The sequence below is a fragment of the Xyrauchen texanus genome, chromosome 14 (assembly GCF_025860055.1).
Source record: "Xyrauchen texanus isolate HMW12.3.18 chromosome 14, RBS_HiC_50CHRs, whole genome shotgun sequence".
NCBI classification, from domain to species: Eukaryota; Metazoa; Chordata; class Actinopteri; order Cypriniformes; family Catostomidae; genus Xyrauchen; species Xyrauchen texanus.
In genome coordinates, this window is record NC_068289.1 from 39,660,700 (window position 1) to 39,677,423 (window position 16,724).

Genomic DNA, 16,724 nt, shown 5'->3' on the forward strand with positions numbered 1-16,724 from the left:
CCGTCCCGTTGTTTTTATTCCCTGTTGACAGAGCCCGAATAAGGGCCGATACACAGGGCAGCATTGTGTGTGAGAGCGACACATTGAAGTGAGACGAGAGAGAAACCGATTGAAAGATAGACAGTGACCCAAATGCTCTCTCTCTCTCTCTCTCTCTCTCTCTCTCCACTGTATTTCTAGGCGGAGTTGGTTTTCCTGGAATTATCTGGGGCAGCTTTTCCTGTTGTGTGGACTGCTACTTGCCATGCGCTTCTCCCCAAGCGTGTGTTTGTGTGTGTGCATGCAGCGTTCTGTAATAGCTGCAACTTCGGATTAACGTGTTATGGACGAGCGCACCATCTGGAATTCTTGCCCTGACACACGAGGGGTTTTTGTCCGTGTGAAACAAGCTTTCTGAAATCTGTACAGAAGTTCGTCCTGGAAATGGCTCTGGAGTGCACAGCGATGCGAAATCCATCGGTGGGTGAAACAGAATTGCGTTCTGTGTGAGGACGTGGTGCATGCGTGTCTCACATTGGCTACATGTGGGGAGTTGACATGTTCTGCTGCTCTGCATTGAAAACGATCGTAAACAGCATCTTTTAGAAATTATTATTATGCTTGCAGCTTTTATCAGCTTTTAATGGAATATTTGTACTTTTAAAAATTCAAGTGTCACTCTTCAGGCATTGTGGGCTGTGTTTGTTTAGTTTAATAGCAGTTATGATGTCAGTAATATGGTATGTTTGTGTATAATGGAAAATGTTATGATTTGTCGTGTTGATGGGCTTTTTTGTAGTTCGATGGAAAATTTGGGTTTTTATACTTGACCCTTAATAATGGACTTCAGAAATGACTATTAAAACTTGAAAATGTATGATACTGGTCTTGGGGGGTTTAAAGTGGAATTTTGTAATTTTGGGCTTTGATTTGTTCTGTTTAATTGTGATTCTGAAGTTAGTTAAATATTGAGAATTGGTGCAATGGAAGATTCATAAAGTTGAATGTGCATGAATTGTGCACGCGTTTGAGAATGTCTTAATATTTGGTATGTAGCTTTTTTTATTTAATGTAAACAAAGTAATCAAGGATTGTCTGTACAAAAGAGTTAGCATGATCAGTGTCACTAATTTGCTTACTCGTCTAAAAATAGGGCAGACTTTTAAATACAGAATCTTTATGTCATAAAATGTTTAAATGGAAAAATAAAAATAATTCAATAAGGTCTCAGACTTGTACAGTATGTGTATCCATAAACAAATATTCAAATATTCAGTATAAGTATAAATGGATGAAGTATAATTTTTTTATTTATTTACATTTGGCTGACAATTAATTGTCTGTTTTAGGGCTTTCACGATTAATTTAATTGTTCTTCGTAACCTTAAGAGTTTTTTACATATTTAACCTTCAAATATATAAATCAAGTAATAAAATAGGCTTTAAAACTATAGTAATGACATAAACAATTTTTTAAGTATCAAAATATTTCTAAATTTGTCTCTCTTTTTGGTCAACTTTTTAGTTTTGGTAAATTTTACATTTACACTGTTGTTTTTGGAACTCACAATTTTGAGATTTATATAAAATTATATGTGTGTGTATGTATGTATGTGTGTGTGTGTGTGTGTGTGTGTGTGTATATATATATATATATATATATATATACACATTTATCAAAATTAAATATATATATTAGGGCTGTCAATTTAACGTGTTAATTCAGTGCGATTAATTTTACACAAAATAACGCAATTAATGGCACTGCCCCCGGACCGCAATAAGGAAGATTCCTGAGAAATGCTTGTAGTACCACCTCTTTCCTCCAGAGGGCAGTAAGTGAAACTTCAGCTGTATGAGCAACACACAGTTTATACAGTGAAGAAACACTTCAGCAGAACAACACAAACATGTGTTACATTCTTGCGTTCAACAATTGATGGAGCACAAATATGAACTAAGAGATCTCAAGATGTGTTTAAAGTATTAAACTATATTTAACTCGACACAGTGACCTGAACATTTTATGTTTATGACGCAACGCACCCGAGACGCTACACAAGCATGTCTGACGCAGGTGTACATTGACGGTCCTTAAACAAGCCCTCATAATAAATCTCTGATTGACAGATTCACTTGTGTAATGGATTACTGTGAACTGTGTGTCAATGATTGACTTATGATCAATAATGCGGTATTAAACAATACATTGTATTCTAAAGCTGCTTTTTGTCTTATTAATGATTAACTCTTCTGCCACAAGAATGTAATGCATTTTAATTATCTGAATTATATATATATATCAACAGAGCAGCTCCTGTCTGGAAGAGTGATTAATTAATCAGGACACCATATAATTAATTCGATTACAATTTTTAATTGATTGACAGCCCTAATATATATATCTCAAAATTAAATATATAAATATCAAAAAATGTTACATATATATATATATATATATACTAGAACATGGTGCTGGGCGATATAGCCAAAAATATTATCACGATGTACATTCACATTTACACATTGCACATTTGTTTTGAATTTCCAAGTTGGCAGAAATAAATAATAATAAGTAATCCTAAACAGTCAAAATAGTCCCTACAAAACTGCATTGGGGTCTGAGGGATCTTCTACCAAAAATATTTTGTACATTTTATAGAGTTTATCAATTGAGTGCAGTTGGATGTGAATGTTAAAAGATCGTCTGTTTGTTTTGAAGCATAAAGACAGCATATCATTTGTTACATCTAAATTATTTTAATATCTTTTTTACATTCAGATACACATGTATGGGGGCATAAGGAGGAGCACTATAATATTATATTTGTTAGTTTCGCAGGAGTTTGGCGCGAGCACTGCTGACTGCGCGTGCATCAGAGCACTTGAAGCGTTTCACACACTCTTCCGGACAGGAGCTGCTCTGGTTGATGCCAGCGGTGCCACTCAGGGATGCCCGGAGTTCAACTGAATGACGCCGTTGATGGCACCTATATGTATAAGTTTTTCATGATTTGAAGTGCACAATAATCACGGTTATCTCAAATAAATCAGATGGTTATTTAAAAGCCTAATCGCAACAGGCCTAACTATTCGTTCCTTCCCAAACTGTTTTTGTACATTTGTTTTGCAGATATATACAGAAATATACTTGGTGCAAGAACGCACAAAATCGAGCTTGAGTAACTTGAAGCTTCTGTGTTCACGACCTCAGATGGAGTAGGCCATGTTTTGGCCTTCTGTGCCCTTCTGTGACCTTCGGGGGTTTAGAAACAGTCGCTCAGTGAATGTGCCAACAGTAATTGCTGTATCTTCACTCAGATTCAAAGGCCATTGTGTAGTAATGAGCTTTAGGTTCTTTTCACACTTAATGAGTGGACGAAGACAATTCATGGGCAGAATCCATCTGCTCACAGCTGCGGTCAGACATGTCAGAAACAAAGACGTAATGTTCTCGCTGCAGATCTGTTCTGCTTGACTGACCCGTCGAGCCACAGAGGCACCGTCTGGATATGAATTTGGGCGTGTCTGTCCGAGCAATGGTAGATGATAAACTGGTTTATTTTTGCAATAGAGCGCAACAGTACCCGGCTACTTTATCATAATTTTTCCCATATTTATTTTCATAGAAATTTCATACAATTCTCCATTAACAGTTTTAAACTATGAACCAAACTGACGCTGCTCCGAGGTGAATCACAACATGATTTGAAGCACAAAATTATTAAAAAAATCAGACAAGTCTTTAATGATGGAATGAACTACAATCCCATGAAGCATCGCAAATGACGTAATCAAATAAAAAACGTTGATAAGATATTGATTTAAAGTGGTTGTTAATAAGTATAGAAACAAGTTATTTTAAGAGGATTGTATAATAGTCAGATATATACAGTGCAAGTATGTAAGTAGTTTGAGAGAATAGGGAGATCGACTTGACTGCGCCATTCAAAGTGGGTCATTGAGGTCGCTGCAGAGCTCCTTTGGTGCACTTTGTTCGCCACGACTCCCTGATTGGTGGATTTCCTTCTCAGGAACATGGGTAGTGTAGTTATTCGTCAAAAAACTATCTTTTAAAAATAAAATTGAAATAATGCAGACTGATGGTTTCAACCGAAACATATACCTGATAGAAAATGTACAATTAGCCGGTTGTATCACAAAATAAATCCAGATGTGAAAGGGTCTTGTATCACCTTGAAGGGGTTTACTTTGCAGTAACAACTGGCTGACTGGACATATTCCAGCTTATTACATGGCTACTAACCAAATAAATAAACATGGCGATATAATATTGATTTGCATTAAAATTATGTAATTATGTGAGAAGAAAGCAATCGCTAAAGTGCTGAATTCCACCCCCCGTTTGCGTCAGAGTTCTGTTGATGTTTATTTTGCGAAATTGACCATCTGACTGCTCATTATTCAGCTTATTTCAAGACTACTTGCAAAATAAATAGGCACTATTTTTTGATTTGCTTTGAAATTATGTAATTTTGTGAGAAGCAATCGATGAAGAGCTGAATTCCACCCCCGTTTGCATCAGAGATCTGTTGATGTTTATTTAGCGAAAAAGACCATCTGACTGCTCATTATTCCGCTTATTACAAGAATACTTGCTGAATAAATGGGCACTAAATATTTATTTGCTTTGAGATTATGTAATGTGATCCGAGAAGAGAGAGAGAGCGTGTTACGGCAGCTGCCCGGCATGTGCTAACCGGATGACCGGTCTGATGTGACTTAATCCTGGGATATGCAGTTGTTACTCAGAAATATCTGACCACTAGATGGCGCCATTGACCAATCAGAGTCGAGCAATCCAGAGACCTGTGCAATAACATCGATTAGGGACCTCAGAGCTCACTGTATGTCTGTCTTTGAAAGTTTATAAGTTATTGTTAAAAATCTATTTGTTTATTGAGAACCAGACAGTTGCGCTTTATTCTATTTGTAGTGGTGTAAAATTTAGATGGTATGCCCAAAAATTCAACTTCTGTTTGTTCAAACCTGTTTGACTTTCTTTCTTCCATGAAAGAAAACTTCTGTAGCTTAATGAGATATCATAAGATGCAGTTTTCTTTCACTTTTTAAATGCACAATTTATGGCAACAAACTTTAGACCAATTTTCCCAGTTTTACTCTCATGTGAGATGCTTCGGTTTGTCTCTTTGTTTTGTCCCACTGATGATTTTATTTGTCTTTAGACGGCTAAACAGCATCCCTGGGTTTCGCTGACGTCTGCATCGCTTCACTGAAGATGGACACTCTGGAGTCAGAGTTGACTTGCCCAATCTGTCTGGAGCTTTTCGATGACCCTTTACTGCTGCCTTGTGCCCACAGTCTGTGCTTCAACTGCGCTCACCGCATCCTAGAGTCCTGTGCATTCGACGAGTCTACACAACCGTTCGCTGCATTCCAGTGTCCCACCTGCCGTTATGTCGTCACACTCGACTTGCAGGGCCTAGACGGACTCAAACGCAACGTCACTTTGCAGAACATCATTGACCGCATCCAGAAGGCCTCTTTGAGTGGACCCAACTCTCCAGACGAAACTCGCCGCTGCGATCAATTCCCCTCAGGCATGGAAGATAGCACGGTCATGACTACATCATGCGAGCCGGTCCGGTGCCAGTTCTGCGAGCAGGACCCTCCGCAGGATGCGGTAAAGACTTGCGTTACCTGCGAGGTGTCGTACTGCCAGGAATGCCTTCGGGCGACTCACCCAAACAAGAAGCCCTTCACGGGTCACCGTCTAATAGAACCGCTACCGGACTCACGTCTCAGAGGACTGGCTTGTTCGGAGCACGGAGAGGAGAAGGTGAACATGTACTGCATGACGGACGAACAGCTGATCTGCTCATTGTGTAAACTGGTGGGGCATCATCGCGAGCATCAGGTGTCGTCGCTAGGAGAACGATACGACAAGCTCAAGGTAAGACACATTGTCTTATTTTAAAACATATTGTTCTGACTCTAAATTCTGATTGGATGAGCCGCTTTCAAATCCAATGTAAGATGCAGATAAACACGTGTTATTATTGAGCCACTTTGCACAAGTAGGGGTCGACCAATATAACCGTTATACTGATTAATCAGTGCAGATTTAAAATCACAAATTAAAATCACATTATGTCATGAGATTATTTAACTTCAAAAGTTGCGATCTAATGAGATAAATATACAGTCTGCATGTGCTGCGTGCTTCAAATGTTTAGTGCTTGCAGTTTAATAATCACAATGGGTCACGTAGCGACTGCTTTTCTGGATTGAGAAGCTACCACAATAGCAACATGGCAACACTTCAAAATAAAAGCTCTGCCAAAATAAAAGCTCAATTGAAATGGAAAAATACCTTCAAAAACCGGCACACATGGACCTCTTAGACATTGGTGTGACATCCAAGAAAGCTGCAGGATTGATTACATTGAAACTGAAATCGAGGTATGATGTTGTACGAGTTTAATCAGAATGATTGCGCTCCCTTTCTCCATTGCGATTGGAGACCCGCTTGTGGTAAAGACAAACAGTTTTGCGAGACACACGGGAAAACACGCTTGGTTTTGACTTCATAATGTGTATGTTATAAAACACAGAAAATAGCAGTAAAATGCAAGTTATGGGCTGGAGAGAAACGACTCTTAATTGCATCAAACAGCACAAGCCCTCTTTCAGCGTAACTGATGCAGCAACAGATCCACTATAAACAGTGTGCTTATTATGATCTTCTATGAAGTGTTTATAATGTGCTGTCATGCGATGGACATCTTGGGTCCTGTCTGTTCCACTTCAAGTTTGTTAGATGTCACTGAAGGAGCTTCGCCATGCTCGCCGCACATAACTAACCCATAATAACATTTGTTGTTGATGGTTCGAATCCCGGCCCATACGACTCCACATGCCGAAGTGTCCTTGGGCAAGACACTGAAGAGCTCCCAATGGCAGGCTATCACCTTACATAGCAGCTCTGTTGCCATTGGTGTATGAATGTGTGTGTGAATGGGTGAATGAGTCACAGTGTAAAGCGCTTTGAATTCCGTCAAGGCTTAAAAAGGCGCTATATAAGTGCAGACCATTTACCATTAATATGAAGCATAGACATTATTGAACATTAGTTTATAACCTTTATAGAATTTTATGGAGCCTAAAGTGGTTATTAAAGATTCATAAACACACTTCTGAAGACACGCAAACATACATGTACAGTGGCAAGAAAACAGTATTTGATCCCTTTTCCATTAATTGCTCAAATTTGATCTCATCTTCATCAAAGTCACTAGTATTGACAAACATAATGTGCTTAAGACAACAACAAACAAACAATTCTAATCGTTCATGTCTTTATATAACACACCCCATTAATCATTCACAGTGCTGTGGAAAATATAAGTGAACCCTTGGATTTAATAACTGGTCAATCCTCCTTTGGTTGCAATAATCTCAAACAACCATTTCTGGTAGCTGTGGATTAGACCTTGGGGCAGGGAGGAGGGCGGGGTCAGGTCGTGATGCTGCACACCCGGCCCCTAATCAGGCTAATCAAGCACTCGAGAGGGATAAGGCCGAATGGAGGCGGCAGTTCCAGAGAGAGAGAGAGAGAGTTACGGGCAGCTGCCCGGCATGTGTTTGTTTTTTGTTTAAGTTTATTATTAAAATATTATTTATATTGTTAAGCCGATGCCATAGCTTGGTCCTCTAGTGGACGACAGCTGTGCCTCCCTGGGTGGATCGGAGGCAGTCCTCCAGTCCCTGGCGGACGTAATGCCCCACCGCTTTTTCGGTGGACAGAAGGGCTCTTCCCCACCTCTGGCAGCGGTTCTCCCAGTCAGGGCGTTCGGCCAGGAGCCCCTCCACGCTCGTGGTCAGTGGTCTTCTTGACCCCGCGCCTTCTAGCGGCTGTAGGGGTCTCCTCCAACCCTGGCAGTGGCCCTGACTGCTCCTGGCAGTTAGCTAGGAGCCCCTCCTCCCATTGCAGTCGGCAGACATTCCACCGCTCTCAGGTGGCCGGCTCCTCCGTTCCCCAGGCGATGGCCACAGCTGCTCCGTTGGGGTGGATGGTAGCGGCGAGGATTGTACTACAACGCATCCCTCCTACTTCCCGGGTTGCGGCACCAGTGTAACACACTTCAATGGAAAGGAGGATGTGAGAACCAGCTTAACAATATACTGTATATAAGATTTTAATAATAAACTTAAAAAGACAAACACAAACACATGCCGGGCAGCTGCCTGTAACCCTCTCTCTCTGGAACTACCGCCTCAGGTTGCCCTTATCCTTCTTGAGGGCTTGATTAGGGGCCTGGTGTGCAGCATCACGACCTGGCCCTGCCCTCCTCCCTGCCACAGACCTGCACAGCATTCAGAAGGAATTTTGGGCCATTCTCGGACATACTCTTAGGATGTCTGGTGTGAACGGCTCTCTTGAGGTCATTCCACAGCATCTCTATTGGGTTAAAGTCTGGGCTCTGACTAGGACACTCCAAAAGGTGAATTTTCTTTTTTTTATGACATTCTGTAGCCACCCTGACATTATACTGTAGGATATCTTGATAAACTTGGGAATTCATATTTACCTCTATGATGGCAAGTGTTCCAGGCCCCAAATCATTATAATCCCCCCAATGTACATCACCGTTCGGATGTTTTCATGTTGGTATGCAATGCCATTTTTATGCCATATATGTAGCGCTGCATGTCCACAAAACATTTTCCCAGTAGTGTTGTGGGGTGTCAAGGTGATCTTTGGCAAACTTCAAGTGGGTAGTCTGTTTTTGTTGGAAAGCAGCAGCTTCCTTCGTGACGTCCTGCCATGAACACCATACCTATTTAGTGTTTTCCATATAATAGAGTCATGAACAGAGATGTTAACCAGTTCCAATGATTCCTTCAAGTCTTTATCTGTCACTCTAGAGTTCTTTACCTCTTTGAGCATTCTGCGGTGTTCCCTTTTGAGTCATCTTGTCTGGATGGCCACTTCTAGTGAGAGTACCTATAGTACTAAATCATCTCCATTTATAGACAATGTGTCTAACTGTGCACAGATGAATATATAAGCTCTTCAAGATAACTTTGTAACCTATTCCAGCTTCATGCAAAGCAACAGTTCTCGCTCTGTTTTTCTGAAATCAGTTTTTTGCAAGGCACGTCAGAAGATGCTTCTTGTAAATAGCAAACCCAATTTGGAATGCCCAATTCCTAATGTGCTTTTAAGTCCTCATGGTCACGTAGTGATTCGCCTCAATCCGGGTGGCAGAGGACGAATCTCAGCTGCCTCCGCGTCTGAGACCATCAACCCACACATCTTATCATGTGGCTTGTTGATCAGGTTCCACGGAGACATAGCTCATGTGGAAGCATCCACGCTCAACTCACCACGCGCCCCTCCAAGAAAGAACCACATTATAGCGACCACGAGGAGGTTACCCCATGTGACTCTACCCTCCCTAGCAACCGGGCCAATTTGGTTGCTTAGGAGACCTGGCTGGAGTCACATGCCCCTGGATTCAAACTAGCGAACTAGCCAGCCTCTTTACCACTGAGCTATCCAGGCCCCCTGCAATTGTATTCCAGGATTGCAAACTCCTGACTCCAGACAAAACTCTTTTTTTTTCTCCTTTGCAAGCGTAACATAGTGAATGGTAGACAATAAGTGGAAAGTCATGCAGAACGGATGAAAAGGGGAAATCAGACAGTTTCCTCTTGTTGAAAAGTGTGTTCGCTTCTACACCTTTGCTTTTGAGAGACCCGTTTCCTTCCTGAGAAAAAAAGAAGATTGTTGGAAATGAGTGGTGAAAGTGCTTGAACTCAGCGACTTTATGAACAACACTCCAACGCCACTGTAATTATTTCCACTCGGATTTGTCAGATGATTGTACTTGGTCTGTGCTTTGAAAGCAATTTTGGCCAAAATGAGCATTGCCATATTTACTGCAGTAATATCAGATGAGAGTAGCTTTTTTTAATATGCACATCTACAATAACGTATTCCTTTATATTTCCAGACAGCTTGAAAGATAGAATGAGTCCTGTGTTTTCATACTGCCCACTGGAGCCCTCTGCTCTGGGAGTCCCATTTGAAATATTAAACTCAGAACTTTAGCCATTTTATTTTTATAACAGTAACACACAGATGCAAATGTAATTTTTTCCCTATTGAAGGCTTCACTTGATTTGTCAGTGTTTCACATGCTTGATCTAACCCATTTTGAGATTTTTCAGAAAATCGAATCCCGCCTAACAATAGGTACTCTTTTGAAACACCTTCCTCAACTATTCTGTGGCTTTTAACACAGGAACATATCATGTATAAATGATTTAGTGGAGAGGGTTTGGATAAAAGCATCTATTTCTGTGCAGGCTAAGGTACTTTGAAATGCCATTCTGTGAATTTAATAAGGAGCTGTATGCAATGTTTCTATAACTTCGGTCAGATTTAGTCTTTGTTCAGTATAGAATACCAGCTTACTGTTGACTGAATACTTTGTAGGATATTTTGTACACTGCCTGCTATTTAAATAGCATGTGAAACAAAGCATTATGCAACAAAAAACACTGCATATATGGGTGTATTTTCATCTTTGCACACTGGGATTTTCTAGAAGTTATAATTCAATAATCTCACTCACACTAGTTTATTTGTATTTGTCTACTAACAATGTTCAATAGTGTATGTACATGCATCAAAGGCCATTTATGTCATTTTTGTGTCATTTACGGCACGTCTCAAATTCTATTGTGTTGAGTCATGTGATGCACTTTACGCGTATAAATATCTCTCACTTCATAGACTTCAATGTGTTCTGCAGCGCTGACACGAGTCATGTGATGACCCTTTACTCGTATAAATATCACTCACTTCATAGACTTCAATGTGTTCTGCAGAGCTGATGCGAGTCATGTGATGACCCTTTACACGTATAAATATCACTCACTTCATAGACTTCAATGTATTCTGCAGCACTGACACGAGTCATGTGATGACCCTTTACTCGTATAAATATCACTCACTTCATAGACTTCAATGTATTCTGCAGTGCTGACACGAGTCATGTGATGACCCTTTACTCGTATAAATATCACTCACTTCATAGACTTCAATGTGTTCTGCAGCAGCTGATGCGTAGTCATGTGATGACCCTTTACTCGTATAAATATCACTCACTTCATAGACTTCAATGTATTCTGCAGTGCTGACACGAGTCATGTGATGACCCTTTACTCGTATAAATATCACTCACTTCATAGACTTCAATGTATTCTGCAGTGCTGACACGAGTCATGTGATGACCCTTTACTCGTATATATATCACTCACTTCATAGACTTCAATGTGTTCTGCAGCGCTGACACGAGTCATGTGATGACCCTTTACTCGTATACTTATAGAAGTCTGTGCTAGAAATGATGCTTATTAAAGTTTTTCAAATAAAATGATGACTCTTTCGTCTTGCTAAGGCAAATTTTATAGCTAACATTTGACGTATCCTAAATACACTCAATTAAATAATATTTTCACACATTTTTTGCATAATCTGGCAAAATTACAGCTTGATTGGAAATGGCAGCCAATAATAGTAATATTTTTGAAAAATTTATAGAAATCATTTTCACACTACAAATGTTGAAATGGTTTCTATTTATTTCATTCTTTGTATGGATTGTCATAGTTTTAAATAATAAATCATTTTTATTTTTATAATAGATTTTCATAGCTTAATATTGGAAGTCTGTGTCTGGGATAGAGATGGTCTGATATTGGTTTTTAATTACCAATGCGATACTGATTATTTTTGTTTAAAAGTGTCCAATAACCGATCTTGTTTTATTTGTGCTTTTAGGCACATTGACAACTTAATCATGTATCGCTAACCTCTGGTGATGTATTTAAAAAAACGAATATTGTTAATATTTACTTATCGGTAACCCCAATATTTAAGATCCGATAACTGGTTAACCCGTTGAACCCCCGCTGGCGGGTCGACGCTATATTGCGAGAAAAGTTTACGCTTAAAATGTTAAAGTCTCCTATATAAGTCCGACATATGAGGTATCATTTGAAAGCTTAGAATGTGAACTTTTCAGAGATAACATCACTTCTGCATTTGTTACTTAAAATAACAAAGTAAAGCCTCAAAACCTTTACATTGAATATTAGCGCCCCCTAGATGTAATGGGGTGAAATATTTTTCTGAAAATAAAAGTCCTTCACGTAGCACCTAAATGGACAACTCGTATATCAAATGAAAGCTCTCAGTCTCAGGAATGTGACTGTATAGTTTATTTTTTTGCTGTAAATAACAGTTCAAAAGATTCACAAAGTGAAATATAATTTCTGTAAGTCATCAAATACAAACGTCTCTTTTATGCTCCATTAATTGCTGCTGTAAGCGCTACATACCTAAAAACTTTATATCGGCTTTTACCTCAGTTTTCTAAAACATAAGTAATTTTTAACGTGTCTGTGAGCTTGCTTTGCTGAATAATTCAATGTTATATCTGAGATGTCCAGAACAAAATATGCCACCCAGAAGCAAAAGCATGCAAAACAAGTAATCAGAAAATGTGTTCAACTGTTGATGTTAAGATGTTATAAATCATTGCAAAGGGGAGGGTCTCAGCTTTCTAATGACCCTTAGATTGAGCTTATAGTCCACTCAGAGGCCGAGATATTCAATGAAATAATGAGGGTGTTGCTTGAACTGAACATTAGACTGAATGTCTATGGACGAGCACATCTGTGAGGGGTAAAATGTGTTACAGCGCCACCTATATTTTGCATCTGTATATTGTGATGGAATGTGATGGAGAAGAAAAAAATTTTTCTAGTGTTTTCTGCCATCTAGTGGAATAAAATGAGACTTTAGAGTGAACAGAACCAGAATTACATCTTTACAAATTTATGACAACAACAACAACAGCAACTTTGTTGAATCATAAGATTATAAACACATACAACATTATTGTCTTTTTATTATAGACAATTATGCAATTAATCCACAGTATGTGTGTACGGCGAGCTTTTAAATTTGAGTGTGAGAGTTTAAGTGCAAATGGGTCATTGACAAATAAGGTTGTCCGATGTGATATTTAGAAATATTACTTTAAAACACGTGTCAAGTTCATAGACGTAATCTTTTGAGTTCATGTTGTTTTTACAAATTGTTTGAAAAACGTTTACATCATTTTTTCTGTAAAGCTGCTTTGAAACGATGTGTTGTGAACGGCGCTAAACAAATAAAAATGACTTGACTTGCTAGGCGGTTGTTGTATATTATCTGCTGTATTATATAGGCTAATAGGGATGGCTGGATACCAAATGCTCAGATGCATGTGCATATTGTAATTTCTAATGAAATCTCGGTAGTGTGCTTTTGACTGCACATGTTAACGAGGATCCAATCTGATATGGCATCGCAGCTCACCAGATGGGCTTGATCTACTTTCATTTGTTCCAAATCCATCAGTCGCTTGATTCCCTCCCCCGCCGATGAGTCTTATCGCTCTGGGCTCAGATGATGTTGGAAACGCTTAGTGACGGATTGAAGTATCAGTCTGTGCTTTGGTCCTGCTCTAAACAACAGAGCAGCAGCAAACAACATCAACAGACAAAATCATGGCTGTAGGATGCTTTTTGTTCATTTTTCCTGATTTCCTTTTGATGATTTTAGGTGTTGAAGTGTCATTGCAAAGTGCCATTTACATTTTTGCTGACATTGCTATTTTGCTGTTATTTTTCCACAGCAAATGTTGGATTCAAACCTCAGTAATCTGATCAAGAGGAATAATGAGCTGGAAAACCTGATGGGGAAGTTAATTCAGACCTGTCAACATGTGGAGGTAAAGACAGACACCTGGAGTCCTTTTGAATGATGCGTTGTGTTTGAGCATGTTTATATTAGTCCTGTAGTGACTGAGATTAGTGATGCCAGACTGTAAAAATGTCATTTAAATTTCCCGTAATGCATAAACGTTACCAGTTAATCACTGTAGTGTTCAGCCTTTCATGATTTATTGCTTCATTATATCACTTGATTTGTTATGGGGAAGTTGTCGTTGTTGTTTGTTCACATTTGTGTTCACACATTCCTGCATCATTTCCATCTTTTGTTTGTTCATTTGTTTGTTTTGATTTCAGCACAATGCATCTCATCAGGAGAGCAAACTAACAGAGGAGTGTGATGTTCTCATAAACATCGTCCAGCAGAGACGGCAAATCATCAGCACTAAGATAAGAGAAGGAAAGGTATCATAAACTATGACCTATGTACACACACTACCAGTTAAAAGACACAACGACTCATTATTTATTATTATGACTATTTTCCACATTTTAGGATAATAACAAAGACATCAAAACTATGAAATCACACAATTGAAAATTCTGTTCATGTCGAGTTATTCTAAAACGGGAGAGGCTTTGAGAATTTCACCCAGAGGAAACTCGGTTTCCTTCCTTACGGCTCGTCGATGTCAAAGGCCACGTCTATATTGCCAAGGACAGAAAGACAAATGATCTTGTTCGTTGACCACTATAATGGGTTCATTGCTCAAACGTGAACCCTTTTGTCCTGTTTTAAATCTGTTATTATATATATTAGGGCTGTCAATCGATTGCATTTTTTATTTGAATGAATTTCATGATAAATAAATTCAAATCAATCGCATATATAAATTAGGGCTGTCGAGTTAACACGTTAATTCAGTTTAACACGTTAATTATGTGAAAAATAACGTGTTAAAAAAAATGTACACAATTAATGATGTCCCAAGAACAATAAGGAATATTCCTTCCATATGAGCAATTCAAGCTTTGAGTACCAGCTGTTTTCATCAGGGGGCAGTAAGCGAGACTCGCTGTATAGGCAACGTGCAGCTTATCCAGAGAGCAAACCAGCAGCATACAGAACAACATGAGGACGCGTTCTTGCATTCACACAGAGAGAGACCTAAAAACGGTATGTTTATGATGCAATGCAACCGAGACACTCTAAAAAGCGTCCGTCTGACGCCGGTGTACACTGACGCATCCTTAAACAATCCTCATAATAAATCTCGAAATGATTGATGAATTCAATTGTAAAATGTATTGTCGGCCAATGATAGGCTTACGTTCATATATTACCTTCTGAAGACTCTTTTTGAATTGCCTTTAATGCTTCACTTGTGTGCCAAAAATAATATAATGCATTTTAATTTTCTGTATTATATATATATATATATATATATATATATATATATATATATATATATATATATATATATATAAGCAATATCACATGAGCAAGAGTGCGATATGGCCCTACAGCAGCACTAATCACAGCAGTGCTAATATAGGGTCATATAGCACGATTATGAGTGTGATATTGCTTATATACAACAGTTCAATGAACAAGTAAATGAAAAAGAAATTTGGAAAATCTGAGTATGGTCATAAAAACTCTTTTGTGCATGAAACTACTTTATTACGCGACGGATCAGTATCTGCCGTTGCTGGTTCAAATCAAATGATGCGTCCAAACCTTCATTAGTAATTCAAAAATTCACTTCAGAAATAGTATCACGGGTTGTGCTGTTTCTAACAAGTTATTGGATAAACAAGGGTGTGTGTGTGTGTGTGTGTGTGTGTGTGTGTGTGTGTGTGTGTGTGAGAGAGAGTGTGAGTGAGTGAGTGAGAGAGAGCGAGAGGGAGCATGTGCAATCACCTGTTGCCACACCTAAGCAGAGATGCAGTCAGCTTTCTGAAGATCAGATTTCTCCATGGAAAAATAGCATCCAAGTGGGGGTATTTCTCCCTATTTCACGTTAGCCGGTGTGCAAGAGTCGATCTCTATAGAAACTGCTGTGATGAGCCATAATGCTGAAGTTGTTTGTTTATCTTCTAGCTTTAGTAGTGTAGTAGTAATACAAGCGATCATGAAGAGCTGTTGTATGTAAACACTAGCTGATGCATATTCACTTCACATCACCTCATATTACACACAAAAATTATATTTTGCCACCACCTGCTGGCCAACATATGTAATGTCAAAAACAAAAGACAAACAGTAGCTCTTAACACATCTGCACTGCTCTTACACTTTAGTTTAGAACGGCATGAACACAAGCGGAGTGACACACACACACAGTGAAGCGTCCGAGTGCTGATGCTGTCAGACCATCAGTGCTCATAGAACTTCTCTCGTCCAATCAGATTCAAGGACCAGAACTAACTGTTGTGTGTTTATATATATATATATATATATATATATATATATATATATATATATATATATATATATATATATATATATATAGACACGTTTTAATCAATTGACCACCCTATTATAAATATTTGCGGAGAAATCCCCTTCAATAACAATAATTCAGTATATAATGATTAAATAATTATAAATAGTTGTATTTAATTGTAGTAACACTTTAATTAAATAAGGTTCCATTCGTTTACATTAGTTAATGCATTCAGTATGATGAACTAACATTGAACAATATATATTTTTTACAGCATTTATTAATGTTAGTTCATAGTTCATTAACTAATGTTAACAAATGCAACTTTTGATTTAAAAAATGTGTTACTATATGTTGAAATTAACATGAACATTTAGATGAATAAATGCTGTGAAATGATTGTTCGTTGTTAGTTCTTGTTAACTAATTCTAACAAATGTAAAGTGTTACCGATCATTTTAAATATAAGATAAATAATAAATATTCAGTTATTTAAAATGCATTACATGGCTGTGGCAG

The 16,724-nt window shown here is 38.5% G+C and overlaps 1 protein-coding gene across 3 annotated transcripts in view; it reads left to right on the forward strand.

Moving 5' to 3' along the window:
• The window catches only part of LOC127655363 (E3 ubiquitin-protein ligase Midline-1-like), a 54,767-nt gene that overhangs the window by 26,093 nt on the left and 11,950 nt on the right, over positions 1-16,724 (forward strand). For 2 of the 3 annotated variants that reach the window (XM_052143137.1, XM_052143135.1), the window contains exons 2-4: positions 5,187-5,914; positions 13,719-13,814; positions 14,113-14,220. In XM_052143137.1, coding sequence (XP_051999097.1) covers positions 5,240-5,914; positions 13,719-13,814; positions 14,113-14,220 — 879 coding nt within the window. In that variant the 5' untranslated portion in view covers positions 5,187-5,239. Of the gene's footprint in view, positions 1-180; positions 460-5,186; positions 5,915-13,718; positions 13,815-14,112; positions 14,221-16,724 lie in introns of all 3 variants that reach the window. The other variant, XM_052143136.1, reaches the window with a different exon arrangement.